The sequence below is a fragment of the Haliaeetus albicilla genome, chromosome 17 (assembly GCF_947461875.1).
Source record: "Haliaeetus albicilla chromosome 17, bHalAlb1.1, whole genome shotgun sequence".
Taxonomy (NCBI): domain Eukaryota; kingdom Metazoa; phylum Chordata; class Aves; order Accipitriformes; family Accipitridae; genus Haliaeetus; species Haliaeetus albicilla.
In genome coordinates, this window is record NC_091499.1 from 2,059,496 (window position 1) to 2,087,385 (window position 27,890).

General features: G+C 37.1%; 1 protein-coding gene across 1 annotated transcript in view; it reads right to left on the reverse strand.

Annotated features, from left to right (window-relative positions):
* EYS (eyes shut homolog) overlaps window positions 1-27,890 on the reverse strand; it is a 938,397-nt gene that overhangs the window by 567,063 nt on the left and 343,444 nt on the right. The window contains exon 15 of the mRNA XM_069804576.1: window positions 17,019-17,123. Coding sequence (XP_069660677.1) covers window positions 17,019-17,123 — 105 coding nt within the window. The remainder of the gene's footprint in view (window positions 1-17,018; window positions 17,124-27,890) is intronic.

Here is a 27,890-nt window from a genome sequence, read left to right on the forward strand (position 1 = left end):
GTAACTTTATAGATTGGAAATTAGGATCTTAACCTATGCATGCTTTTATTTCTGTGTTTTTAATTAATTATCAAAGTATTGCAGCATGGACAAATATATCTGAAATTACTATACCAAACTGAAGAACAGAGCGTGGTGGTTTCAGGGCCCAATTTTAATATTAAACATCTGTTTTTGTATAAAGTTTCTCATCAAAACAGATTCAGCAGCAGTACTTAAGAATATAGTATTTCCTATAAAAAGAAATGAGCAAGTGTGGGTTTATTTTTCTGCTACAGACACTCAAAAGATACTTCACGAATTTAGATAATGGACATTTAGCAGCAAAGTATTTAAAATTTTTTTTTTTTTTTTTCAGAAATGCCGCATTTACATTCTTCAGACATTTCTTTCTGACAAACCCAAAAGCCTCATGACAAAAGTGATTTTTACGAGTCAGGCTGTGACACTTAAACTCTGCAGGGACATCATTGCATTGTGATCCATTCTGACATAGTCCAGCCACACACTGATTTATGGCAATTTCATTACATGGCTCCTTATATTCTGGATGGCAGGTACATCTGAAGCTATTAACTGGAACCTCACATTAAGGGTTATTGTCAGGGCCAGCAGGATTTGATGTGCATTCATTCACTCTTATTGAACAAATATTACTTCTGGGGGAAAAGTTATATGTTTCCTGTTAAAATTACAGCAGGGAAAAACTTAAACAGACTGAAAGAAACAAATGTCAGAATTTAATAAATTCATTTAAAACCTGGACAATATTTTCACTGTCATTAAGATTCTTACAGACTAACGGGTTGCTAATTTCTCCTTATTTGTACCGGATGTGATGATAATAATAACATACAAGGCATTTTATTAATTTGGTTTTTGAGATAGAGTGATTGTTACTGTTTTTGTCATTCAACGCCTATCATAATGAAATCCTACATTTTCTTGGGTCCTCTAGAATTTCAAATATAAAAAATGTACTTATTGCAAGAATTATACAAAATGTAAAAATTGTAAAAAATATGCAACTAATAATAGCACAGTTGAACAAAATAAAGGGTAATAAAAAGGAAAAATCATCACCTTTGGATGAAAGACAGGGAAAAAAATGCTGCTGTTGCCTCAGACAATACAACAGGAAAGTGTTTAATTGTGACCGTCTGCTCTAACAAATACATGTGATTGTTGTATTGAAGTAAGCAGTCACAACTATAAAAGACATAGTGGAAGATACAATTTTCTCTGTTGTATCCTTCTTGCATATATGGTTTCTGGAACTCAGAGATCAAAACCCACTAATTCTCAGTAAAGACAATTTGAACTTCAGCAATTAGATTAGAATAACAAAATTACTCTCTAAAAGTCTTAAGGACTTCATGTTCCAAAATTAAAGAGACTGAGAAATTATGCACATGCAACTTTAAGAAAGCTTTTGTGTTCTCTGAAGACTGCTCATTTTCACAAGCAGACTTCCTGATCTAACAACGGCCACTATCTGAAAAACAGTATTCTGTTCTTGTGAGGAATTCAGTTGTCATTTTATTTCCCAGTCTAGCTCAGGGACAAGTCAAAACTTGTATTTATGTACACATAAACTGCAAGAAAATTAAAACACGTTGTAAGAATGTGCTATTCTGAATATTTAGGGTGTTTGTACTTCAGTTTCCTACCTACATATTCCATTCCTGAAATAAAGAGATAAATATTCTAAGGCAAAATAATTTCAACAGATTTACAGTCTTCTGCCATTTAGGCTTGAAGTGAGGTGTTTCAACTGTTCTAAATCTTTTGCAAAGTTTTCTCAACTAAGTATTAAGTGAAAAAAATAAAGCTCCTAGGCCAAAAGTCAGTTTTTATCCCACCATGTCAGCATTTTCTGATGAAATAACATTTCATTGGATATTCCTCAAAAGGCTTTACTGGCAGCTGAAAAGTCATCATTACAACTCGCTTTGAATTTTATATTATGATTTTCTGACAGGAAGACTGAAAAAATATTTTTTCAGCAAAAACTTGTATACATCATTTAAGCTCAATTTAGTCTGGAGAGGAATGTTAAATAGCAGTCAGTCCACCTCCTGCTTACCACTCACTTACTTTGGTATTAAGAAATACATGCACATTTTAAAATATTCTTGACACCACAGAAGTTCTGCCTCAGTCATATTAGGTTGTTTACTGTAAACACTAATGTGACAATAATGGCAAGCTGATATACCTGTCACAGGCAACAAAAGGAGATTTCATCTAGGCTACAGATAATATTTTTTCTCCAGGACAGATTTGCTCTAAGATCAATTCTGATTCAGATCATTCCCAGTGGACAGATCTCACAGGTAGACCTTGCAGAGCTAGAAGCATACCATCTAGGAGCCTGAATCCACATGCCTTTCTGGCCCTCTTCTAGGCTTTTACTAAGCAATTACTGTTGTCCAATTTGTCCTAGTGACCTCCATGCTAGGGCAGAAATTCTTGGCACAGTCACAGTAATTTCCCTTCACTGATGTATCTGCAGATGCTGCTCCACCCTGGAGATTCATTTTTACCTACACATGCTTCAGTTGTGCTCCTACACAGGGGAGTTAAAGGGCATTGTTATTTCTGTTTCATGAGTGCAGTTCATTGTGGAATCAGACTGAATACATACAGGCTAGTATGAACTCTGTGTACCTGAATGTAAGTTATCTGGCATATTAACAAATTAACAAATTGTCAGATTAAACTGGGTTCTCTAATGGTAACAAGCTGTTCTCTAACAGTTTGGTCACTACTTACTGAACACCAGTGCTTTTCTGATAATAATCTTCATCCACCAATGAACTCTAACATTATGGATAATAATGACTTTTTTTACGTTTCGTGATGAAACTCAGAATACCTACAGCTCCATATAGAGGCACAAATTCTTTAGAGCAATAAATATTAATAGGCTTTGGGAGATGGGTAATGGTTGGCAACACACATTCCAGTCACGTCACATGGTGACTTTGTATGGCAGGTCTACATCTTAACGCCGTTTTTTAAAGTACTGTTTTCAGCTAGGTTTAGTTTAATGATTTTAATCAACTTTTATTATTCACATAGGGCGTATGATGGAAGGCAGGCAGGGCACGACCTCACTGACAAGCAATACAGTCCCACAGTACCCAAATGAGAAGAGCTGAGTGGGTCGAATGCTGGTAACCAGGGTCTGCCACGGCCTGGTGATGACCAGACATCCTGCAGTGACAAGGTAGGTCTGAGATGAAGCTGGCAAGTCAAAGTCAGCAAGGCAAGGTCAGACTGGCAGGACGCTGCTGGTACACTCTGACGTATGGCAGGGAACTACACCACTTCTTGCACAAGCAGAGCTCCTGACCAAATACCTCAGAATGGAGATATCTTTTTCCAAAACACCAGTACACTGCTGAATCCCATTCAGCTTGAATTCTCTGGAACTGTTTTTGCAGATTACTGCCTAGTTGTTCCCAATTTCTATGTATTTGTTTATGACTGTCAAAGAAGATGCATCTTCGCTCAACTGAATCTTCTTTCTTTTCCAGACTCTTTTCTAGAGTTTTTGCCCGTCTCTCTCCCAGATTGGTGCCATCTGCAAGTTCAGTCACAAAATTCCCAATTCAATCATCCAGGTCATTGATGAAGAACATTAGTAGACCCAAAACACTTCCAGTGAAACTCTTTTCCACACTGAATCACTATCATCTTTTACTGTTTTTTCCAGTGAGTTATGTGTCGTTTAGTGGTAGTTTCACTGAGACAGTATTCCCTTGGTTTCCTTATAAGAATGCTGATGCACTCAAGATATATATCACCTACTTCTTCCTTATCCAGAAGGTTTATTACCACCTGAGAACAGAAATTGTAATGGTTTCACACATTTTGCTCTTGAGAAATCCATGTTACCTAGTGAATGATTGTCATCTTTTTGTTGGTTTCAGATGCTTATAAATAGTTCATCTATACATTTTTGCTAGTATTTTTTCAAGAATTCAAGTTAGACCTGACAGTTCTATACTTCACCTCTGCTCTCTTCTACCTTTCTGCTGTTTGACCTATCCACAAGAGAACAGCTCTGAAATTGCTCTGAATCATTTCTAAATACCACAACTGAAGTTGTGGCCAAACAGACTTTAAAGTATGCATTTTCATCTAAGTGTTCTAGATTCTTCTTTTTTTTTTTTTTAATGGTCAAAGATCTTCCTTTTAGACAGTTCAATGTAGTTGACTTTTTTTGCTTAAGGTCAAGCAGAAAGGATGTTGAAAACTTCTTGGCATCATTACGTCAACAGCTTTCTCCCTTTGTTAGGAAGCATATCGGCACTTTCCTTTCTCTCTTCTAAAGAATTACCCAAATATCAGCTATACATTTCCTCCCTTCTTTTTTTTTTTTCCTAAGGGTACTTCATCTCTTCTTGAATATAGAGCAAAACAGCAGAACAGAAGTTAATTATCTAGAAAGTTCTTTATAAAAGAGTGACTTAGTAAACTCTGCTGCTAGTGATCTTCAAATGTCTCTGTAAGATCTCTAACCTTTCTGTCACTTACTTTCTCTTCATTCTCCCCATCTAGAATTTCTGTCTGCCAGTGAGGGCTAATGAGTGCATCACTTCTCTCTCAGCAGCCTGACTTGAATGACCATTTCTACTGCTTTGGACAAGCTGGACCTTAAGCCATACAATTTAATGAGAAGATGTAAGACAACTATTGCTCTACAGTGTTTTTCTTTCAAAAAACCCCTCAAACCTAGGAAAAGGGCCACAAAGGCCAAATACGCCTTCCGATGCTGTAGGAACATTTTTGTCAGTTCCATTAAAAGATGGATTAGACCTAGAGAAAAAGGATTAAGAACAGAAGCATACCCTATACATCTTACAGAAATACACCAGAAGACTTACAGCTATTACAACAGAAGTTTCATTACTGTACCACAGCAGGCAACTTCAGATTCTCTATTATTTACACTAAAAAGCCACAGACTAAGTTTTTATTCTGACTGTGCTTGCTGCTTTGGAATGTGTCAGACTATCTTATCATTTTGTGGTATGATGCATTAGAACAGGACCCAGTGCTATTTTACAACTGCAGAATAATCTAGCCACAAAAGTAGAAAGGAAAAAGAAAAACCTTATGAAATAATAACAGTTACCCATTTTCATTTTACCAGAAGGACTCAAAGTGATCGGTGTTTGTGGCTTATTTTGGGAGGATGTCAAGACATACCAAGAAGATGATGTGTATCGCAGTACACACCTTGTTTCTTATTAGAAATAGGTAATTTATTACCCTTTCCTATGTAATCTCTTCTTGTAATTTATATGCAAAAACTATGCCATTTATAGATTCCCTTATACATATGAAAAAATGAGAGTAAGAAATTGCCTAATAGAAATAGTTTTGATTTCTCCATTTCATTTGCACAGCACCTGTGCAAAAGTTCAGCAGATAATTAAAGCTAAGTTCCAGAGATATGCTCCTCTCCTCCCTTTATAAAGGAGTGACTGTACATGCTACTTTGATATTCTTTAAAACAAATTCTGTGTAACAACACCAAAATAAATATTTGAGATATTCGTTTCCAAAGCAGGCAAAACCAGTTAGAACCAGGGAAAAAGCAATGCTGCTAGTAGGTTAGTATCTAACAGCTGGCTTCAGCTTCTAGGCCAGTGGCACTTTTTAAACATAAAAAATAATAATAGTTCACAGGAATAGATTACTAATCTAGAAGTAAAAAATATCTTACCACTCAAATGTTGCTAGTTTAGCTAGAGAATAAAGAAATAGCGTGCCTTGATTCTCACCTGATTTAGAGCACCAGCAGCAAGATTAACTCAAATTAAAATGATGGTGCTCCACCAGCCAGAAAGCAGAAGTGGAGCCATGTTTCTTCTTAAAAAAGAGAAAAATGAGGAAAGAAAAAATTCTTTTAGGTTTTTTTTCAGGATGCCTCTTTTGCAAAAGTGTATTTCTTAGAGAACTTTCTGTTTGGTTTTTTTTTTTTCTCACTGATAGTTTACAGGTAGATTACACAGCAATATTTCTGCCTGTCTAGAATTAAAACAAAACCCAATCACCTCTTTCTCCTTGTGTCCTTTTTTCAATGCTGATATATGCAACAGTCATGCTTTAATAGAATATATATGGCTTATGTTTTGAGGTTTTTTTCTGCTTTAATAGTGTTCTTTGATGCTTCCTTTTAATTGAATTGATTTATAATTGCTTGCTGTTACTACATACTTTTACTAACATATCTTATATATCCAACACCCATTCATTATTGACAGCCTTACCTTAATGTGTCTCACCAACAAAACCTCTCTCTATTGTGTCTATCTTGCTAATCTATCTTTTTCTGAAAAAGAATAGGAAGAGTTTCTAGTGGAAGAAATTAAGATTTAATGAGGAGGAATAGCTCTTTCACTCCCTCAATAGAGTACACAATTAATTCAAAACAGCACCTCCTTAAAACCAGTAATGGAGACTGATGGAGAAAATTTACTTTTTGTGTGTGTGTCCTCAAAGCTTATCTTTATTTGACAGGTCTATATAATTTCCAGACATTTAATATTTTTTATAAATAAATACCTGTGAATTTCAATAGAAACCAAATATATGTGATGAACTATGTTTTTATACAAAAGCAAGAATAACGATAAACAACAATAGTAATAATACGTTTTCTAACTTCTGATAATGACACAAAATCTAACTCATCTTAACATCTCTGAAAAAAGATCAGTGAAATACAAAGCTCCCAGTAGAATCAGCACAAGCAGTGGGCAGTGTTGCTATCCTCCATCAGTCACATCTTGGCATTGCCTGCCTTTCAGAATTCATGTGACAAGAATATGGAGATAAGAGGATGAGCTGCCCCCCATAGTGTGATCTGATACTGGATTAGATAAAGAGCTCTTCAGTGCAATATTCTTATTTTAGAAATAAATTACATTTGTTACAGAAAGTAAGTTTTGTGACTTTATTTAAAAGAGAATGGTTTCTAAAGTGCAACATAAAGTTGGGCATGCATTTCCTCAGGAGCGTAAAAGTTTTTTGAAGTAAAATTCATGAAAACAAATAAGAAAATAAAAATAAACATACATTAGCCTGCTATTCATACATTTCATGATAATACACAGATCATACACAACCACAATTTTGGGGTTGAACTATTTCTTAGAATTTGCTGATAAGCAACCTGTTGGACAGAGAGAAAGCACATAGACATTCCCTCTCATCCACCATATATTTTCTAGTTTATCTTTTTCAAATTTCAAAGATAATAATATTGTAAGATCCAAATATGATCCTTCATTTCTTATCAGATTAGAAAACCATATGATACCAGAAAAGCTGAAAAAAAACCCAAGACTGTTTCTAGTAACAGATAAGTGGGGCAAAAAAAAAAGGTAGGTGATTAAAACCCATAAAGCAACAGCCATAGACTGCTGAAGGTCTGGCCAGGCAATTCTGTTAGCTGACTATGTCAAGAATTTTATACAGTATATTTACTCCTTACTAATGCAAACAGAGCTACAGAAAATGAAAACTGAACAAATGTTAATTATTTTTCAGTACATGGCAGGACCAGAAGAAGATTAGTTTGACAGTGAATTCTTGAAGAAGGAAGTTATTTTAGAGAAGGGTAGGAAAGCATAAAGACAGAACAAAAACATAGATGAAGAATTAAATGAGTGTATGGAAATGTCAAAGGAAAAGAATAAATGCTGTCCAAAATAAGGAATGTTAATATTGCTAAAAAACTGGCAGTAGAACAAAGACTGTTCTGGTTTTGTCCATATAAATACAGTCCAGATATCTTTTTTTTTTTTTAAATCAGAGATTGCCAAACAACATAGTAGATCATAATTCCAAAACCTTTAGATCCTTGATTAGAAATCTGAATATATTTAGACATGCATTGGACAAATCACTTACTATTTGTCTACTTTCCAGAAATAGAAGTTTTGGATTAAACAATTGTTAAACTTATAAATCAAACATATAAAATTTACATTTAGTAGACACAGCATACTAACTTCAGAAAAAGGCCATAGTTTGATTATTACTTTAACTGCTTTACAAATAGCATGATTTTAAGCATATTGACCAAAATTTTAGGGGTCTATAGCTGTTTTCTGGAAAAGCATGTCTGAAAAGATATGTTATTTGCATTTCTAATATCAGGAACAGAAGAAGATAGAGAGGAGCCAGAGATTGCATCAATGTGAAGAACTGAGCAGAGCAAAGGATAGACTAAAACTCAAGCTTTGGAAGTCTGTAAAATAAAAAAATCTAACAGAAAAATGCTAGAAAACTATGTATGTGAGTGTTGGCGTGTGTGTTTATATACCCCTTACCTCACCCCATGCAGGTATACTTTTTTTTTTTTTGTAAGGTGAAAGTATGAGTGTTCCTGCTTACTAACAAATGCTTCATTTCTCAACATTATGGAGTCTCTAAGGGTGGTGCATACATTATTGACTTAATTTTCCTTTAAGGAACTGTCTTCATAGCTGTTTTATGAAGCATTGTCCAAGGTAGTTTTGGGGAGGTATATTGAAAAAGCATTATAATATAAAAATACTCATAACATTGTCTCTGATAATGTCTGCTGCCTTCTGGCCACCTATGTCTGACAATGTAGAAGGGAAATGAGGAATTACTCATTATTCTTCTAGTCCCTGCATGCTTAGAGCTGGCTTATGTGATATAAGTAAAAACTGTCATGTTCTTGCCTCTGTATGGTAACTATAAATAGGCAGACTTACACTAATAGTGCATTCAATTTAGGCTTTTTGTTAACAACTCAGTAATTTTGTGTTTGTTTCTCGTTCTCTGAAATAAGGAACAAAGTTTCATTATGTCCAAGGTATGCCTTGAAATCAAGCTAAAAGCTGTTAAAAATATAAAGTTTGGTGGAATATGTGACATCTTGAAGATGTAATTTTAAAATATCTGTGGCCAAACAATCAGTATGCACAAGTAGCTGCTCTCTGCAGTCTTAGAAGAGTGTTGGTATCATCATGAGAGTAGTAAAATACAATTTTTTAAAAAGACAAAACTGTAATTATCTACACCACTATAGATTTTATATAGCATGCAGTACTCTCTGGACAGTTCTTCACAGTGAAGGTGCTAATGAACAGCCTGAGTGCTCTTTTCTGAGAGATCCATCAGTGTCTTACCTTACTCCTTTTCTTTCTCACCAATGACAGTACCCTAAAACAGCCCAGATATCCTTCTACGTGTAGTCAGCTGTCTATGCAGCTAACTTTGTGTGCTTACCCTTCCAATTAGCATTTTTAAAGTTTTGTCTGTGATGGCCTTGTTCTAAACATGCATATGGCAATGAAAGGTATCTATTTTCTACATAAAGGTATAGTTATAATGACATCTGTGCACGTCATTGACAAAAGGATCATACATACTGAACAATGGGGGTGTGAGAGATCTCATTTTTATGGTACATACTGGAAAAAAAACTGGGGTAGAAATCTGGAGCTGCTATACCTCAGATTCTTCTTGTCCACAGAGATTATATGAATACAAATAAAACCTGAGGTTTCTCAGATGTGAAAGGGAATTATGTGGCTTTCTACATCTGATTCATTTGTTTACCTGAGTAATAAACCTTAGATGTTTTTTTGTTTGGGGCGATCTTATTAATTTCTTATTATAAGTGAATGGGCATTTACTATCAGCAAGAAACACTTAAATTGGGTAACATATTCCCTTAATGTATCGGACAATAACAAAAATGTAGAGATGCCAAATATAAGAAGCAGCAAATGAAAAATTAGTCAAGTTGGGGAGCTAAATCCTTTACAGAAGAGTGTAACTTTGGTGAATTGTGAAATACAGCTATGATGGTTTTAACAGGTCTAAAAATAACTGTTTAATATTGAGAGAACAGATGATTCCATTCCATTCTGTTAGTGTGGTTATAGTAGTTCTAGAAATGAGTAGACTCAAGCTAAAGGCTGTCATAGAGATATTTCTTCACCTGGGGGATTTGTAATGGGTTATTACAGAATTTCTCAAGACATCACTGCTTTCTGTCTGCTTTTGTTAACAGTAACTCAATGTCTTATTATCCACTTTGAAATAAATACTGTTGTTTCTATTAGAAAAATGTCATTTTTAAGTCATCTGTTGGAGGATTGAATTGACGTTACAAATGAGCTGTTAAACGATAGAATTTTTTTTCTATATTTTTAGCCTCATAAATGACAGCACATTTTTGAAAGAAAGAGAGGAAGCCAGCATTTTTTTCTTGTTCTATTGCAGGAAAATTTCACTTACCCCTGGCATGAAGCACTATACTGATAAAGATAGGAACACAGGAAGAAAATTAGAATTATAAAGAGAAAGTAACTTAGTAAAGCTATTACACCTAATAAATTCGGATCCTGTCACAAAAGTGAGAAATTTGCCATGTGCTCTTTTAATCATAAGTTCACTTTCTCTTTCTTCATCACAGACTCCCTTAACATCAAACCCTTGTAAGAGACTTTTTAATAAACTTTGTGAAGTATGTTTCTCTTCTCATTTGCCCTTTATTAGATTCTTGTTTCCTATTTTCATCACAGTGCTTTTGGATTCTATATTTTTCTTCTCCTACACTAGGATGCATGCTTCTTTGCGCTGCCTAGTATGTGCTGGTGTATAATGAATGTTTTTTAATGCCATCATATGAATTTTCTTCTTCCTTCCCCATTTACTTCTTATCTTTTGTAAAAACTGTCTGTAATTAAAAGGTATATCTATTTCAAGATATGTTTTTAATCATCATATCTTGTTTCACCTCTTTTTAGTTTACCAAATTTATATATATTTCAGCCTCTGAGCACAAAAGCTCACTAAATGCCTATTTGTATAAGAATAATACAATGAAATCTCATATAAGTAGAAATTACAGTTTTGTTTGCTCTTACACATTTTTGCCCACTTTTTAACAGATAATAAAGACTAGGTTTAAAAATTAAAATCTTACTGAGCTTCTGGGAACAATATAAACAAATAGAAGGTACAGTTGCCAGTGTTATTGTAGAATACACAATTATGTATTACATCATAATGCACACTTTGAATTCACAGTGTCTGTGCAATTACATGACCACTCCAGGAATGACCTGTGTTCTTTTTTTACCAGTATTTTCATTTACATATATGTTGAAGTGCAAATTTTCCTTTGCGTGGAATATGTATATTAAGGTTTGTATTACAACTTAAAACATGTATGGCAACATACAAAAGAATGACAGTTAAAAGTGTGGAAACTTAAAACTTCACTGCATTATCATCTTGTTCTTCTAGTGAAAATAATGAAAGAAGAGAGGTGTATATATCTCGAAATTTGATTTAAATATATTACATATACCATACATTAGTATTTTAACTGCCCATTCTCTATATGGCTTAAAAGCAGAATAATATTGCACTACAAAATCGTTACAATTCTTCTGACACTGAAAAGCTAAAACAGACAAGCTGATGTTCTCTTTCTGCTGCCTTGAACTTTTATAGCTTTTCATTTTGTAAGCAACAAGCAGCAATGTCACTGCAATTGCCTACAACTGAATGACTGAACTAAATATGTAAGTTAGAAAAACTGAAGTGTTTGGCAGAATTAATTTATACACATTTATCTGTGTTCTTCAAAAAGAAAACTACAGCCTACATTAAAAAAGAAGTTTGTTGAGCCTATCTAGATGTCATTAGAAAATGTACAACCTGTTACTCAATTCCTAGAACTGTCTTTAAAGAACTCTATTGCTTATTAAAGTGTGTCTTCCATTAAATTTACGAACAATAGAGTTATTTAGCAAGTATAATAAATATCAGGATAATCTACTTTGATAAGAAAATATTCTGAAAGCATGTATGAAGAGATTCTGTACATGTGCACATACATAAATGCAAATAGATTGATGTGCATATCTACAGCTATGCATACATAAATGAGAGTCAGAAGAAGAGACAGTGAAGACATCATCCACCTTACAGATTGTTTACAAGTAGCACTGATGGCACTGTCTACGTGTAAACAAAATTTTGGATGCATTTATTTATTATTACTACGTAAATGTAGCATTTAAATTAAGCAGCAAGGCCAACAAACAAACCTTTCTTCTTCTTTTCCAGGATTATTTTATATTTATTGTGGGTTGCTAATTTTTACTACAGATCAGAAATCCAACTGTAATTAATATGTCCATCAAGAATATCTAGCTTTTATTGAACCACTCTGCTATAGTATAACTGTTTCAAATGACAGGTCTTACAAAATTTAACACGATTAGAAGAAAAAATCAGTTGAGAGAATTTAAACTGAAAAATATAAATGACAACAAGGAATCTTTCAAGAAATTGTAGTTATCTGAATCTAAATGTTAGATGCTTAAAAACATCAAACCTACAATTAAAGCACATGTCTTGATAAAATAGTCCTAAAAACCAAATAGAGAACAAGTATAAAACTGGGTAAGTAAGTTCATAAAAATTAGCATCAGCAAGAAACTGGAAGTTACAGGATAATAATAAAGAGCCTAACAAGTAAAAGTAGAAACCTGTGACAAAAAAATAGAGACATAAGGAAGTTTTAAAATATAAAACCAAACAAACAGAGTGGGGTGGGTTGACCTTGGCTGACAGGTAAGCCCTCACCCAGTTGCTTGCTTATTCTCCCCCAGTGGGATGCGGAGAGAATTGGAAGGGCGAAAGTGAGAAAACTGGTGGGTGATGATAAAGACAGTTTAATAAGTGACAAAAAAAACCCAAAACAAACAAGTCATGCAAAGGCAGTCACTCTCCAACTCCCACCAGCAGTGATGCACAGCCAGTCTCTGAGCAACAGCTACTCTAGTAAAACTCTCCCTCAGCTTTATATGCTGAGCATGACGTCATATAGTCTGGAATATCCCTCGGGTCAGTTGGGATCAGCTGTCTAGGCTGTGTCCCCTCCCAGCCTCTTGCCCACCCCCAGCCTACTCACTGGCAGGGCAGAGCAAGAAACAGAGATGGCCTTGAGGCTGTGTAAGCTAAACCATCCCTGTGTTAGCAACACTGCTTTGGTCACAAACCCAAAAACAGCACTGTATGGGCTGCTATGAAGAAAATTAACTCCATCTCAACCAGACCCAGTGCACAAAGCCAATCAATTGTTTGAGAGGGATACCCATTAATGACTCATATTTTTTTAGTATTTTCGAGTCTTTCTGTTCTGATGACGAGCAGGTCAGGAAGAAAATTAACTCCATCTCAACCAGACCCAGTGCACAAAGCCAATCAATTGTTTGAGAGGGATACCCATTAATGACTCATATTTTTTTAGTATTTTCGAGTCTTTCTGTTCTGATGACGAGCAGGTCAGGAAGAAAATTAACTCCATCTCAACCAGACCCAGTGCACAAAGCCAATCAATTGTTTGAGAGGGATACCCATTAATGACTCATATTTTTTTAGTATTTTCGAGTCTTTCTGTTCTGATGACGAGCAGGTCAGGAAGAAAATTAACTCCATCTCAACCAGACCCAGTGCACAAAGCCAATCAATTGTTTGAGAGGGATACCCATTAATGACTCATATTTTTTTAGTATTTTCGAGTCTTTCTGTTCTGATGACGAGCAGGTCAGGGACTCTTTTTAATTATATCTTTCTCAATTCCAAATAATGAATAATAGTGGGTTGTTTTGTTTTGTTTTGTTTTCCCTTAATGAAACAGTGACAGAGAAAAAGGAGTAAGATACTGAAGGTAAAGGCAGACAACTTTTTTTCACATTTTCAGGATCCAAGCCTGCAGGAAGGTATGGGTGATGTTCTGTGCAGAAAGGATGGATTACACATTTGCTTTCTAGATTCTGTCCTTGGTCCCCAAATGGGGCATTTTTTGCTTAGCCTTGTTACCATCTTCCCTCTGTCATTTTTCTAGGTTGAAGCTAGGACTGATCAGCATTCTTCTGTTGTACTACCATACTTAATTTTGTCTGATGTTTTTGCTGATACATACACAAAATTCTAGTAACCACCCTCCTATAGTAATGTATGAGTTTCATGAGGACATAATGATTTATTCAATATGTTATTTCATACATCCTAGAAAGCCAAACTAAATGGCACCCTTTCCTGTACCAGCCTTAAATAGCGTGATATAAACGTTACTGGGGAGCAGAGAGGAAGGACAGGTCAACCATTACACTGAAGAGTGAAAAAGCAAAGAATGTCCTAGGAAGATTATTTTTTCTACTTTACTTCCTTATTTTGAAAATACTTTAGAATACTGCTGAATCTTTTTCTTTATAAAAGAGGGCTCTCATAACTTGTGCCAGTTTTAGAATTGTCACCTTTTTCTGCTAGGCCTTTTTTGACTAAATTATTACACATAATGTAACAAAGAATTGAAGTCTTTAACTAATTTTGTAAAGGCTTCCACGAAAAAGTGAAACAAACAGTAGACCTTCTATGGTGCAAAGGGCTGGACATTCTCAGGAAGTGCACTATTAGGAAAACATATAAAATATACCAAGATTCTCAAAAACACAGAAGAATTACTGGAGTTACTAAAAATATATTTAACATTTCACAAATATCAGGGAAAAATTAACACTAGTGTGTGGATCAGCTATAAATGTAAGGAGTAACTCCTGGGAAGGACCCCTAATGATGTTCACTGTCACTCATTGCTTCCAGGTACTGCTTTTGCAAGAGTCAGGTACGTGGCAGGTCCTGGGGAGCCAGCTGCACAACGTCTGCTTCTCCAACAGCTCTATCACTGGCCTCAGCCCTCTTCCTGGATGAAGAGCCAACACTGATATCTCATGGCTGCAACTGCCCACAGAAGTTTCAGTATAAAGACTTTGCAAAAGAGCCAAGATCCTGTGAATGTATTAACCTCTATTTCCCTAAGATATTGAGTCCACTAACAACTGCCTTCAAGCAGTTCTATATGAATACTCAAAGCATCTTCTGTAAGTGGTCAACTGCTGAACAGCATTTCTATAGCTGATTAGATGGACTTGTTTAGAAAGACAGTATAAGTTAGGATGTTAGAGGTATAAGAAAAACATGACTTAGAAATTGTATAAATGAATTGTAACTTGGAGCAAGAAATTGATGATTGGAATTTTAAACTACACATCAGGTAATCTTTTTGGTAAGCTGAGCAACAGTTTAATGTAAAAAATGCTAGCCTTTCTTATCAGGCAACTTTGAAATCAAAGCAAAAAAAAAAAATCATTAAAAATTCTGTGTTGAGTGATTGTGCAGTAGCAGCGTGAAGGACTGAATGATTTCCTAAACATTTCACATCTGTAATCTTGATGATTCACTTTATTTTTTGAGTCACAGCATGCAACACTTTTCCTAAGGCCTCTTCCTGGAGTAAAAACTTTCATGTATAAGCTTCTACTTCACAATAAGGGTTGCCAGAAATGTTTGAAAGAAAGTACAGTCTTATTTCATGGTACAGTAAACTTTAATAACAGCGAACCTCCCAAAAAGGAAGAATTTGATTTACAGTTTTTCTGTGTGTGAGTTTACTCTTAATCAGAAGTACTGCTCCTTTGATTCAGTGTATTAAGTTGAACAAAAATTGATTCTAGGCTGAATCCATCAATCCAAGCATCTCAACTGACAGGATTTGCTGCTTCAAAATCAGTCTACTTTAGCAATCATGCTAATCATCCACTAATCCCACTGAAAAAAAGAAATATTTATGTATTCACTTAGGTGTAGCAGGGATAATACATCACTGAGGCATGAACAGGGATGGGAAAGAAGCTGTGTAGTAGATGTAAGGTTTTGTAAAAGACAAAAACATGATAACATTCTGTAAGGACCTAAGAAATACTCTGTGTGGTCAGTGCAATGGTGCACAGCCTAGGACTGTCCAAGAGTAGAAAAAGAGAGGCTATTTAGGGAGAGCATATTAGCTTAGCCACTTCCCGCAGTCTGTTCTCTTTGAAACCTCCAAGCATTCAGGTGTATTAAAGAAGTTAGAGGATCCTTTAGTATCCACTTACAGCCCTTTTGGTTGTGAATCTGTCTAATCCCTTACCAAACCTTCTAAATAAATTCTCTAGCTACATCACATTCTGTGGTAACAAATTAAGAAATGTAATGTCATCTGTTAAAAGTTCTTTTAAGTGTTTTAGTCCAAAATCCCACTAGGTTCTTCAAGTGCCTTCTTGCTTCTTGTGAACAGGCTTCAATGAACAACAGTTCTGCTTTCAGCTTAGCCCCTGCTTTCATGATTTTCTTTCTAAGCTTCCTCTCTTTCCCTCATGCTTTTCTTCTACAAACTTAGAGCGTCCTTGCTTTTTCATAAGGCAGTTGCTCTATTCCCTTGATCATTTCTGTTGCCTTTCTGAATACATTCTACAAATCCAACACCTTCTAGATTAATATTTCCTTAACTATCGGATTACCTGGGGAGAAGTTATAAAGAGCGACTCCTCACTTCTTCCTCAAACTGTGCTTCCCTACCATTTCAAGGCAAGGTTTCCAGATGACAGACTACTGTGGTAATAAGCTTTTTACTACACCACTATAGCACTTGTCTTTAATTTTGCTTTTTTCCCTGGTTAAAATTCAGGATAGATATGAAGCCACTTGCTAGTGGAAGGCTAAATTAACACATGGGAAAAAAATAATATTTGAGAAATTTTTAAATATTCATTCAAATTCTGGCTTTGGAAAAGCACTGCATATAAACAAACACTTTTATTTTTTCCAGCTACAAAGTTGATTGATAAAAGGTGAAACCCTAATGAAGATTATGGAAAACTTTTAGATATGGTCAAAATGCTTGCTGTCTTAAAGACTGTGTGTGTAGGCACAGGTAGTTCAATTCAAATTCAATTAAAGTATTACATTGGTAAAGTATACATAAAATTGAGCAAAGATTCCTTATTTAGGAATAGAATCACAAGAAATGACTACTTAGTTGTGTGCTTATGAAAACCTCTATTTCTGTCTTGAATATCATAGAGCATTTCTCACCTAAATATCACCTGACTTCTTACCTGGCAAACAGCTACAGTAAAATTCACCAATCAAATCATGGCAATGGCCTCCGTTTTTGCAGGGCTTGAAGGAGCATTCATCAATATCCGTGGAACAATTTTTGTCTGACAGAAAGGAAAATTAAACATTAAAACTATAAATCATGCTGGGTTTGGGAAAGCAGAAAAGCTACTTCACAGTGCAAGTGACAACTGCATAATTTAACTTTTACAGGTTGGAAACACTATTTTATTTCTTCTTGACAGCTTTAAAACTAGACATATTCATAGATCATAGCTAATAGTTAACAAATTAAATATTTTAAAGGAATAAGTATGAGCTACATTTGCAAATATATTCTTTGTGTATTCTAGCATTACATCTCAACACCATAATTACTAGGATTATATGCCACATTTTAAAAACTATTTTAGAGATTTAATAACCTCAGTAACAATAATAAGAAAAATATTTCTCAAGATTGCTTCCATGTTTAGATGAGTGAAGCCATTTCTCAGATCCCAACAGAAAATCACAAATTCACTTAACTGTTTCTTCATTTTTCTGCTTTTACAGAGATTTAATTGAGCTGTAATTCAAATTAATTCAAATCTGAAACAACAAAAACATAGGAGAACATACAGAAGACATATAGAGGAGAATATTTAGAAGACAATATAATAGGTGGCTTATGAAAACAATTAACTCATTGGACATACCAAAGAAAATCCACAGTCCCTCATCTCTCTGTTGTGCACTGTGTTAATTTAGAGCGAGCTCTAGCCTGGTATAAATTATACTGGGATCTTTCTGATCCAAAACTGATCCAAAATCAAGGGATAACTGTAGAGATTAAGAGCTCCAATGAATACCAGAAGCTACTCCAGTGACAGAGTGAGAAAACTGTATCTGTTACTGATATGAGCAAGCAGAATGGTTGTTGGTATTCTACACAGAAAGTGCTAGAAGGATCCTTGTATCACTCAAATCTGATATACCAGATAGGTAATGTCTCCCAGGAATCCCAGTCTAAGGAGCTACTGAATTAAAGGATCACATGGTGTTTCTGCGGTCCCCCTTGATCTGCTGTATTTAATGATTCACTACAGATCACAAATCTCGTAAAACCAGTTGAATGAAAGCTTAGGTTTTTGGTTTGGGCTTTTTTTTTTTTCTTTCTTTCTTTTTTTTTTTAATATTTTAAATAACTAAAAGAACTAGCAGAATCCTTAGGAACACAGAACTTGGAGTGATAGGGTATTTAACGACCAAAACATCGTTTTGGAAACGAATCATTCAAAAATTCAAAGATTTTTGAATGTGCTATTGGCAATTTTTTTCATGTAATAGTGGAAAAGGCAACTACAAACAGAGATTTTCTGGGATTTGATTCTAAGTAAAAGAGAAAGGTAGTCTCTGAATATGAAGAAAGTAATGTGAAGAACTTGCGTGATAGCAATCAAGATCCCTGAGAAGAGAAAGGATAGTGGGGTGAAAAACATAATAAAAAAGGAAAAATTGCAAAGAATGCAGAAAATTTCTGATGTGAAACTTGATGAGAGGCTGAACTGAAGTAAAAACGTAATTAAGAAAGTTGCTGCTTTCTCTAAGTACACCAGGACAAACCATCTTTTTGTGGGAGAAAGACACCAGGTATTAGGAGACCAACTTGGCACTTGTGGTTTTCAATGGATGGAAATGCCCAACTAATAAAAAATAGGTCAGGTTACTAAGGATAACGTAAGAAGTATAGCATAAGTATGCAGGCATGAAATCAGACCAGCAAATGCACTGAATAAGATGTAGCTATCATGGGATGGCCAGGGTAACAAGAAATCACGCTGTAAGTAAGTACCTCAGCATTAAAGATGAAGGAAAGTTATGGTTTGCCATTCAATGGAGAAGGATGACTATGGATAATGGCAATCATGCCAAATTGTTCAATGCTTCTTTTGCTTCAATCATCAGTAAAAAGGTCAGCTGCAAGCAGATCATTATCATAATTGATACCTATGATTAAAGGGCAAAACTTCAGTGTTGAACAGAGAAGGCAGGCTGGAGAATTGTCAGACAAGTTAGATGTTCAGATAGGCTGGTTTGATGAACTTCACCCTTGGGTACTGGCTGATAAAAACTCAGTAGTTTTCTTTGTGAACTTGTGGAAGATAGGTAAAGTACCTGAAGGCTCAATAAAGTTAGCCTTTAAAAAGGAATAGAAGACAGAGCCATGAAATTATAGATCCATTTGTGTAATTTCAGATCCTGGAGGACATATGGGAAAAAGTTACTAAACTGATTACTTGTAAGAACCTATAAATATAAAATAACTTATAAAAAATGAGCCTTATATAAGGAAACTAATTCCTTTCTACACTAGAGTTACAGGCCTTGTGGATGAAAAAAAAAGTAGCGCATGTCATACTCCTTGATTTCACTAATGTTCCTGCTGCTATCTCATGTGAAATCCTAATAATTGGACTAAATATGAACTACAAGAGAATATTATAAGATGAGTAAAAATTGTTGGAAAGCCATATCCATACATTAGTGATCAGTGGTTTTACTACCAAAATGGATGAATGAATTGCACAGATTTTGAAAGAGGTCTACTGTCCATCTAGTTCCACTCAATTTTTTCAACAACAGTCTGGATGGTGGACAACAGAGTAAGCTTATTGGTGGCAACACAAAAAGGTACGCTGGAGGACAGGATTAGAAGTTTTCATAAATTTTGAAAAATTGGAGATAGAGTTTGAAATAACAAATGTTATCCAATCTGAACAAGTGGAAGATATCATAATACAGCAAATCACAAGTTAAGTAGGAACAAAACCCAGAATTTTGTTTCAAATCAAATGGTGTGCTGAGATATATAAGAAGGAACATAGCGAGTTAGAAGCATAAAGTAATCTTTCCATTCTCATCTAGCTGGAGTAAAGGTGCATTTGGAGTGCTTTGCACTGTGCAGTGAGCTGCATTCAAGAAAAATGTGGACCAAATGAAGACAGTCCAGATGAGCATAACAGGAATGACAAAGGATAAACAAAATGAATGGGGCTGTAAAGCCTAAATAAGGAAGATTTGAATAGAAATGTGATGACAATCATAAAATAAGAAAAGGCTTTTGCAAATGTCTTTAGTTCTCTGTGTTCATAGCAGACAGGGTAAGAAGTAATGCATTTAAATTGCAGTGAAAGTCAGATTAGATGATAAGGAACTCCTTCTAATGGTTCATGTAATAACACAAAGGAAAGATTGCCTGAGGAAAATAAGGAATGGTGTTGGACTTCTTTAAGGTGAGACAAACATAGGTGAGAAATGACATAGTATAGTATAAGTTTTCTGCTGGGATGAGGATGGAATAGATGATCTTTAGTGTTTTGTTCTAGTGTTATGATAATATAATTTACAGGGCACACACACTGTTTATAACACTGAAGAAGGTCCAAAGGCTTTTACGTTCATGTAGTGAGTTGGATTGTTTGGAAATTTGATTTGCCTCATGGTAGAGTAAAGGTCTTAAGCTACTTGGTGTGTGATAACAGAGCTCTCACTTTGGAACCTAGTGCTTCTATCCAAATCTATGTCTCCACTCTGTCTCTCCATCAAAACATACTTCTGTATTAGTCACGCAAGATAGAGGTGAGTCCAGGCATGCAGCAAACAAGAGAAGCAGAGGATAAAAATATTAACACTAGCAGGCAGAGACAAACACATTCTTCATGCACACCATAAATGTATATGGTTAAAAATACAGAGGGATAGATGGAAAGTCCTACTCTTACAAAGAAAGCAGTACAGCTTTTGGCACATACAACCTATATTCACCCCTCAAGTCTTTCTCGTGAGAAAATCATAATGGGACAAATGAGCCATTTCATACTTCCCTGAGCATTTTTTGTAGGTGAATGTGAAAAGCCCTTACTCTATTATTTCAACAGACTCTGCATTTCTACTCTCACTTCCTTTCCTGTATCTCCCTTCCACAGGAGCGCAAGCATATGCACTAACTGATATCTTGTGATAACTTTTGTTTAGTTAAACAGTACATTTTCCAATGTACTGCAGATCACTCCTGGTCACTTGCAGCTGGCAGATACAAGCAAAGAAAAAGAAATGTAGGTTATAGCTACTGAACTGTAGCTGAACTGTATGTGAGGAAACAACAAAAGTGATCTGAAAAGGACTGCTGAAGACCACAGCATATGACAGACTATTGCAGTGCTGTGAGAAAAAAAAATAAATTCTCAGATGTATTTAAAAAAACCAAGAAGGAATATTGATGTGTAAAACACCTCTGCATAAAACATTGACTACAATGTTCCATATTTAAAAATAAGTGGGAAGGATGCAGGAAAAGCTACACAATTTATTCAACAATTGAAGAAAGCATGCTGTCGGCAAAGGCTTAAAGAGCTCCATCTGTTTCATTTAGAACAAACAAAAACAAGTGACTTGATTACAGTGTATAAGTGTCTTTACAAAGAGAAAATACTTGGGTAGCAAGAGGCTTTTTCATTTTGTGTAGAAAAGGTAATGAGGCACAATACCTCGAAGTTGAAGACAAAAATTTAAATAAAATATTTAATATAAACTTCTAAATCTGATGGTGATTACTACGAGAAAAAAATGCCAATGAAATTCTGGCTTCTCTTCATGCATTCAGATCAGGATTGAATGCTTTTGGATTCATTGTGTGCTTTAATCAAAACTAAGTAATTAGGTTCAGTACAAGGTGGTTAATGGGCAACATTAACTGCCTTCTGGTATACAGATCTAATGCAGAGCATACAACCAGCAATCTACGGTTTGTTAGACGACTTCCAGAATAAATTCACTCATCCTGTAGCCTTCTATGGGTCTTTCCTGGGAAAACATCAAGACAGTTCTGCGAACCAGATGCATTTCTGTGGCAGCAGTAGCCCATCCCAAGGCAGCTGGGCTCTGCAGCGTCACTGTCATCATGTGAAATGTGTATGTCCTGTCCATGGAGGTTCTGGAGGGTCCTAGGAAAACTGGCTGTCAGGTGCTGCTCTGCTGCCACCAGAGCAAATAATCTATGCAATTCTGTTTCTTGCCTGACTGCAAAAGTGCCAGGGAAAAAAAAATCTTCTTATAAAAGTTGTATAAAGAGCTTTAAAAACATCACTCTGCATTTAACACTTTTCCCCTCCTGCCTCAAGACTCCTCAGATCTGGGCAAGCAGTATTCTCCGGTCAACCTACTGTTTAAGTGAAGTGAGTCAAGCTGTGGGGTAATGTCCCCATTGTCACCATTGCAGCCCTGTAGCCCAGGACATGTGGCATTGCCATTGCTAGCATCAGGCCACAGGTTTGGTGTCAAAATAACACCAGAGGCCTCAGGACTAGTGACCAGGTGGATCTTGCTTCCTTTGGTTTAGTCTTCGTTAGTTTTGTAAATTGCGTCATGTTATGCTTATTGTTAGAAGATGTAGACAGGAATAACAAGTAGTTACCTGTATAGAATGAACTAATTATGACCTTAGAGTAAGACTGCAGTGTGAAGGAGTACAGGGGAGAGAGCACAGGCCCTGAATGTGTGTTTGCAGGCTGGTACTGGAGACTCCAAGGCTATTAACAGCTCACTTGTGGCCAGTTACTGGTAGTGAAGCAAACATAGGAGCTGGGCAAAAACAGTTTTAGGGATAACAAAATGGACAAAGAACAAATGCCTAACATATGTTGAATGCCTCAAATACAGAAAAAAACAGTAGTTATAGGGAGTAGCAGAACTCAGAAAGGTGTAAAAAAAAAAAAAAGGAAAAAAAAGAAAAAATCAAAACAAAGAAAAAGGCCAAAGAGTGAAGAAGGAAAAAAGTCAACAAGATACTGAAGATGGCACCAAATACAGCTACTACTTAGTGTGGTCCTACTAAAACTGATAGTGTCATAACTTTTATAGTATGGCTCTGTCAAAGAAGAGGGTCGCCAAAGGTAAATTGTTTCACTTGTTAAAAACACATCCCAGTATATACTGGGAAATATAAATTATTACCAAAACATCTGGTACAATGTTAGTTGGTTTTGCAAAGGCAGTGCTGAACAACAGACTTTTTCCAACATCAATGATTTGGTAGATTTTTTTCAGAAGAGGAACCGTCTGCTATAAAAAAAATGGAGAAGACCATTCTTACATAAGATGCCACATCCACTTCTCAAATTCATTAACAGGATATCTGGGAAGGATGGAAAATGTGCACTGGGGAAGTTGGCTGGAGGCAGATTTTCTTATGTCAGAGTTCATTCACTGATTGCTCATGTTATAACAGAAAATTTAGTCCTAACAGGTTAATTGAGGTAGTTATAATAAAAACCTTGATGCACTTGGAAATTCTGTCTTGATATCCATGTTTTATATTGTCCTGGTTTCAGCTGGGATGTAGTTAACTGTCTTCCTAGTAGCTGGTACAGTGCTATGTTTTGAGTTCAGTATGTGAAGAATGTTGATAACACTGATGTTTTCAGTTGTTGCTCAGTAGTGTTTAGACTACAGTCAAGGATTTTTCAGCTTCTCATGCCCAGCCAGGGCACCTGACCCAAACTGGCCAACAGTGTATTCCATACCATGGGACGTCCCATCTAGTTTAGGAACTGGGAAGCGGGGGGCAGGGAATCGCCGCTCGGGGACTGGCTGGGTGTCGGTCGGCGGGTGGTGAGCAATTGCCCTGCGCATCATTTGTACATTTCAATCCTTTTATTACTACTGTTGTCATTTTATTAGTGTTATCATCATCATTATTAGCCTCTTCTTTTCTGTTCTATTAAATCGTTCTTATCTCAACCCAGGAGTTTTACTTCTTTTCCTGATTTTCTCCCCCATCCCACTGGATGGGGGGGAGTGAGTGAGCGGCTGCGTGGTGCTTAGTTGCTGGCTGGGGTTAAACCACGACATATATATATATATACACACACATATATAAAATATATGTATTCATATATATGTATATCCATATGCTTGAAGGGGAAGAGCATCTTCGGTCATAGGCTTGCCAAGCTGGTGAAGAGGGCATTAAACTAAAATTGCCGGGGCAGGTGAACCTCAATCCATCCCACTCCTTCCAGTGTGATGCCAGTGCCAGTAACAGATGCCCAGAGCCTGGAGAGGGATCACAGGTCAGCAGCAGAGCACCAGAAGAGCAGCACAAAGGAATTCCAGCCACTCCAGCCAGTAAGGCAGCTTCATCGGGGGCCCAGCTTAAATGCCCCTATGCAAATGCACATACATGGGGAATAAGCAAGAGGAGTTAGAGACGTGTGCACCTGCAGGGCTATGATCTTACTGGCATCATGGAGACATGGTGGGATGGCTCCTATGACTGGAGTGTTGGAAAGGAAGGATACAGGCTCTGTAGGAAGGACAGGCTGGGGAGAGAGGAGGGGTGTCACCCTCTGTTCAATGACCAGCTGAAGTGCAAGGACAGGTAGCCTGGGAGGAATACAGAGAAATTATCCAAGCAGCCAGGGGTCAGGCTGGGAAAGCAAAAGCCCTGATGATAGAATTAAATCTTGCTAGGGACGTCAAGGGCAACAAGAAGAGCTTCTATAGGTACGTCGGTGATAAAAGGAAGACTAGGGAAAATGTGGGCCCTCTCCAGAAGGAAATGGCAGACCTGGTTACCTGGGATATGGAGAAGGCTGAGGTACTCAATGACTTTTTTGTCTCGGTCTTCACCGGCAGCCACACCACCCAAGATGCAGAAGGCAAAGGCAGGGACTGGGAGAATGAAGAACTGCCCACTGTAGCAGCTCAGGTTTGAGACCATCTAAGGAACCTGAAGGTGTACAAGTCCATGGGACTTGATGAGCTGCATCCACAGGTCCTGAGGGAACTGATGGATGAAATGGCTAAGCCACTATCCATCATATCTTAGAAGTCGTGGCAGTCCGGGGAAGTTCCCATTGACTGGAAAAGGTGAAGCCTAACGCCCACTTTTAAAAAGGGAAAATAGGAAGACCCAGGGAACTACAGGCCAGTCAGTCTCACCTCTGTGCCCAGCAAATCATGGAGCGGATCCTCCTGGAAACTCTGCTAAGGCACATGGAAAATAAGGAGGTGACTCGTGACAGCCAACATGGCTTCACTGAGGGCAAGTTGTGCCTGACAAATTTGGTGGCCTTTTATGATAGGGTTACAGCGTTGGTGGATAAGGGAAGAGCAGCTGACACCATCTACCAGGACTTGTGCAAAGCATTTGACACAACATCCTTGTCTCTAAATTGGAGAGACATGGATTTGGCAGATGGACCACTTGGTGGATAAGGAATTGGCTGGTTGGTCGCACTCAAAAAGTTGCAGTCAATGGCTCGATGTCCAAGTGGAGAGCAGTGACAAGTGGCGTTCCTCAGGGGTTGGTATTAGGACCAGTGCTGTTTAACATCTTTGTCAGTGACATGGACAGTGGGATCGAGTGCACTCTCAGCAAGTTTGCTGATGACACCAAGCCGTGTGGTGCAGTCAACACACTGAAGGGAAGGGATGTCATCCAGAGGGTCCTTGGCAGGCTTGAGAGGTGGGCCCGTGTGAACCTCATGAAGTTCAACAAGACCAAGTGCAAGGTCCTGCACATGGGTCGGGGCAATCCTAAGCACAAATACAGGCTGGGCAGAGAACAGATTCAAGAGCAGCCCTGCGGAGAAGGACCCAGGGGTGCTGGCTGATGAGAAGCTTAACAGGACCCAGTGATGTGCATTTACAGCCCAGAAAGCCAGCCGTACCCTGAGCTGTATGAAAAGAAGCGTGACCAGCAGGTCAAAGGAGGTGATTCTGCCCCTCTGCTCTGGTGAGACCCCACCTGCAGTACTGCATTCAGCTCTGGGGTCCCCAACATAGGAAGGACGTGGACCTGTTGGAGCAAGTCCACGAAGATGATCAGAGGACTGGAGCACCTCTCCTATGAAGACAGGCTGAGAGAGTTGGGGTTGTTCAGCCTGGAGAAGAGAAGGCTCCAGGGAGACCTTATTAGAGCAGCCTTTTCGTACCTAGAGGGGGCCCGTGAGAAAGCCAGAGAGGGACTTTTTACAAAGGCATGTAGTGACAGGACCAGGGGTAATGGCTTTAAACTGAAAGAGGGTAGATTTAGATGAGATGTAAGGAAGAAGTTCTTCACCGTGAGGGTTGTGAGGCACTGAAACAGATTGCCCAGAGAGGTTGTGGCTGCCCCATCCCTGGCAGTGTTCAAGGCCAGGTTGGATGGGGCTTTGAGCAACCTGGTCTGGTGGAAGGTGTCCCTGCCCATGGCAGGGGGGTTGGAACTAGGTGACCTTTAAGGTCCCTTCCAACCCAAAGCATTCTGTGATTCTGTGATTCTATGATTCTATTTTTACAGGTGCGCTCAGATGTAAGAAGTAAAAATTGTGCTCACTGTGCTGGCATATTACTGTTCATAGTATGATGTCATCCAGGACCTTAACTGTTTAGAATATAAATAAAAGACACGTCCAAAGAAGAGGAGAAAAGAGAAATACTTTATAGAAAATGTATGGAGTTAAGGAGAAATTTGGTTGATTTCCCACAGTAACCCAGGAAGACTAAGAATTTCAACCATGTTTTCCAGAGCCTTCTGTGTGTGCTTTAATCAGTGTATGAGCTTTTCTAGACATGACTGGTTTTCATTTTTTATTTGATAAGGGCCTCCCAGCAACTGACATTTTTTAATTGAAAAACAAGCCTATTCATATTAAATCATTATGTTCCAACTTATCTAAAATTAATTAAATACAGTCACACCTAGAAAGATATTCATGTATGTTCTACATACATTATATTATGCATAACAATTGACATCACTAGTGAAAAAACCCATTATATCTAAAATAAAGTAGATAAACTGAAATACAAAAATAATCTCATAACACCTCCAGTAGAGCAATGATAAAGTAAATCCCATATAAGCTAATTAAATTTTTGATTGAAGAATTAACTTATCTTTTGTCAGATGGTTCCAACTGTTACTATTCACCTTCTAATTTAAACAAATCATGCTTATTATTTGCAGATGGAAAACTATTGGAGAAATGTGCCATTTGATTTCTCACCCCCAAAAAAGAGACTTTGCTTATTTTTTCGATGACTGGAAAAAACATTGCTACTGAACTATAATTGATTTGTTTTTCTTTCATGAAATTCAATAGTTTTTATGTATTATTTTATCAAACTTTTTATGTAATGTAATTTGCAGCATGATGAAACTTAAACAGACTTTTCTGCACTCTACTGATTTTTTTTTTTCCCCACTCAGTGTTCTAACCTGAATTCCTTCCAGGGGAAGCAGGTACACTTACATGGGATGTGACGATAAACATTCTCTAATAACCACAGAAATACATATTGAATACATTTCCATGTATGCCTAAATAGCGTTTATTTTCCAGTAAGTTAAGTTTGCACGCCCAACTGTGGGAAGCCTGCCCTCGGCAGTCCGCCTTCTGGAGTGTTTCCGAAAACCAACAGCCCATGGGCACTGTCCCAGCTGAGCAGGTGCCACCATGGGCCCGCTGTGATCAGAGTTCTGCTGGCCAGGAGCCAGGGGAACCACCCCACCCTCTTCAGTCTTCAGCTTCCAGGTTTTGGGTTGGTTTGAAAAACCTTAGTGCTTTGACTAGAGATCAGACATAGGCTTATTGTTTATATGAACTTGGTCATTGGGGGACATTAGAGGAAAGAATACCTGGCTTTTCCGCTGCTTCTGTAAGGGCCATTGATGTGGAACAATAATCTGATGCATGAGATGCAAGCGAGACAAGTATCTGTGACTGACTCTAAAGATGGGTAAGCACCAACAGATTTCTCAGGCTGATTCTTTCCTTTGAATTGTGAAGACAGGACTGGAGATGATTAGTGTGGAATGGAGGATGGAGTGACTCAATGATTTT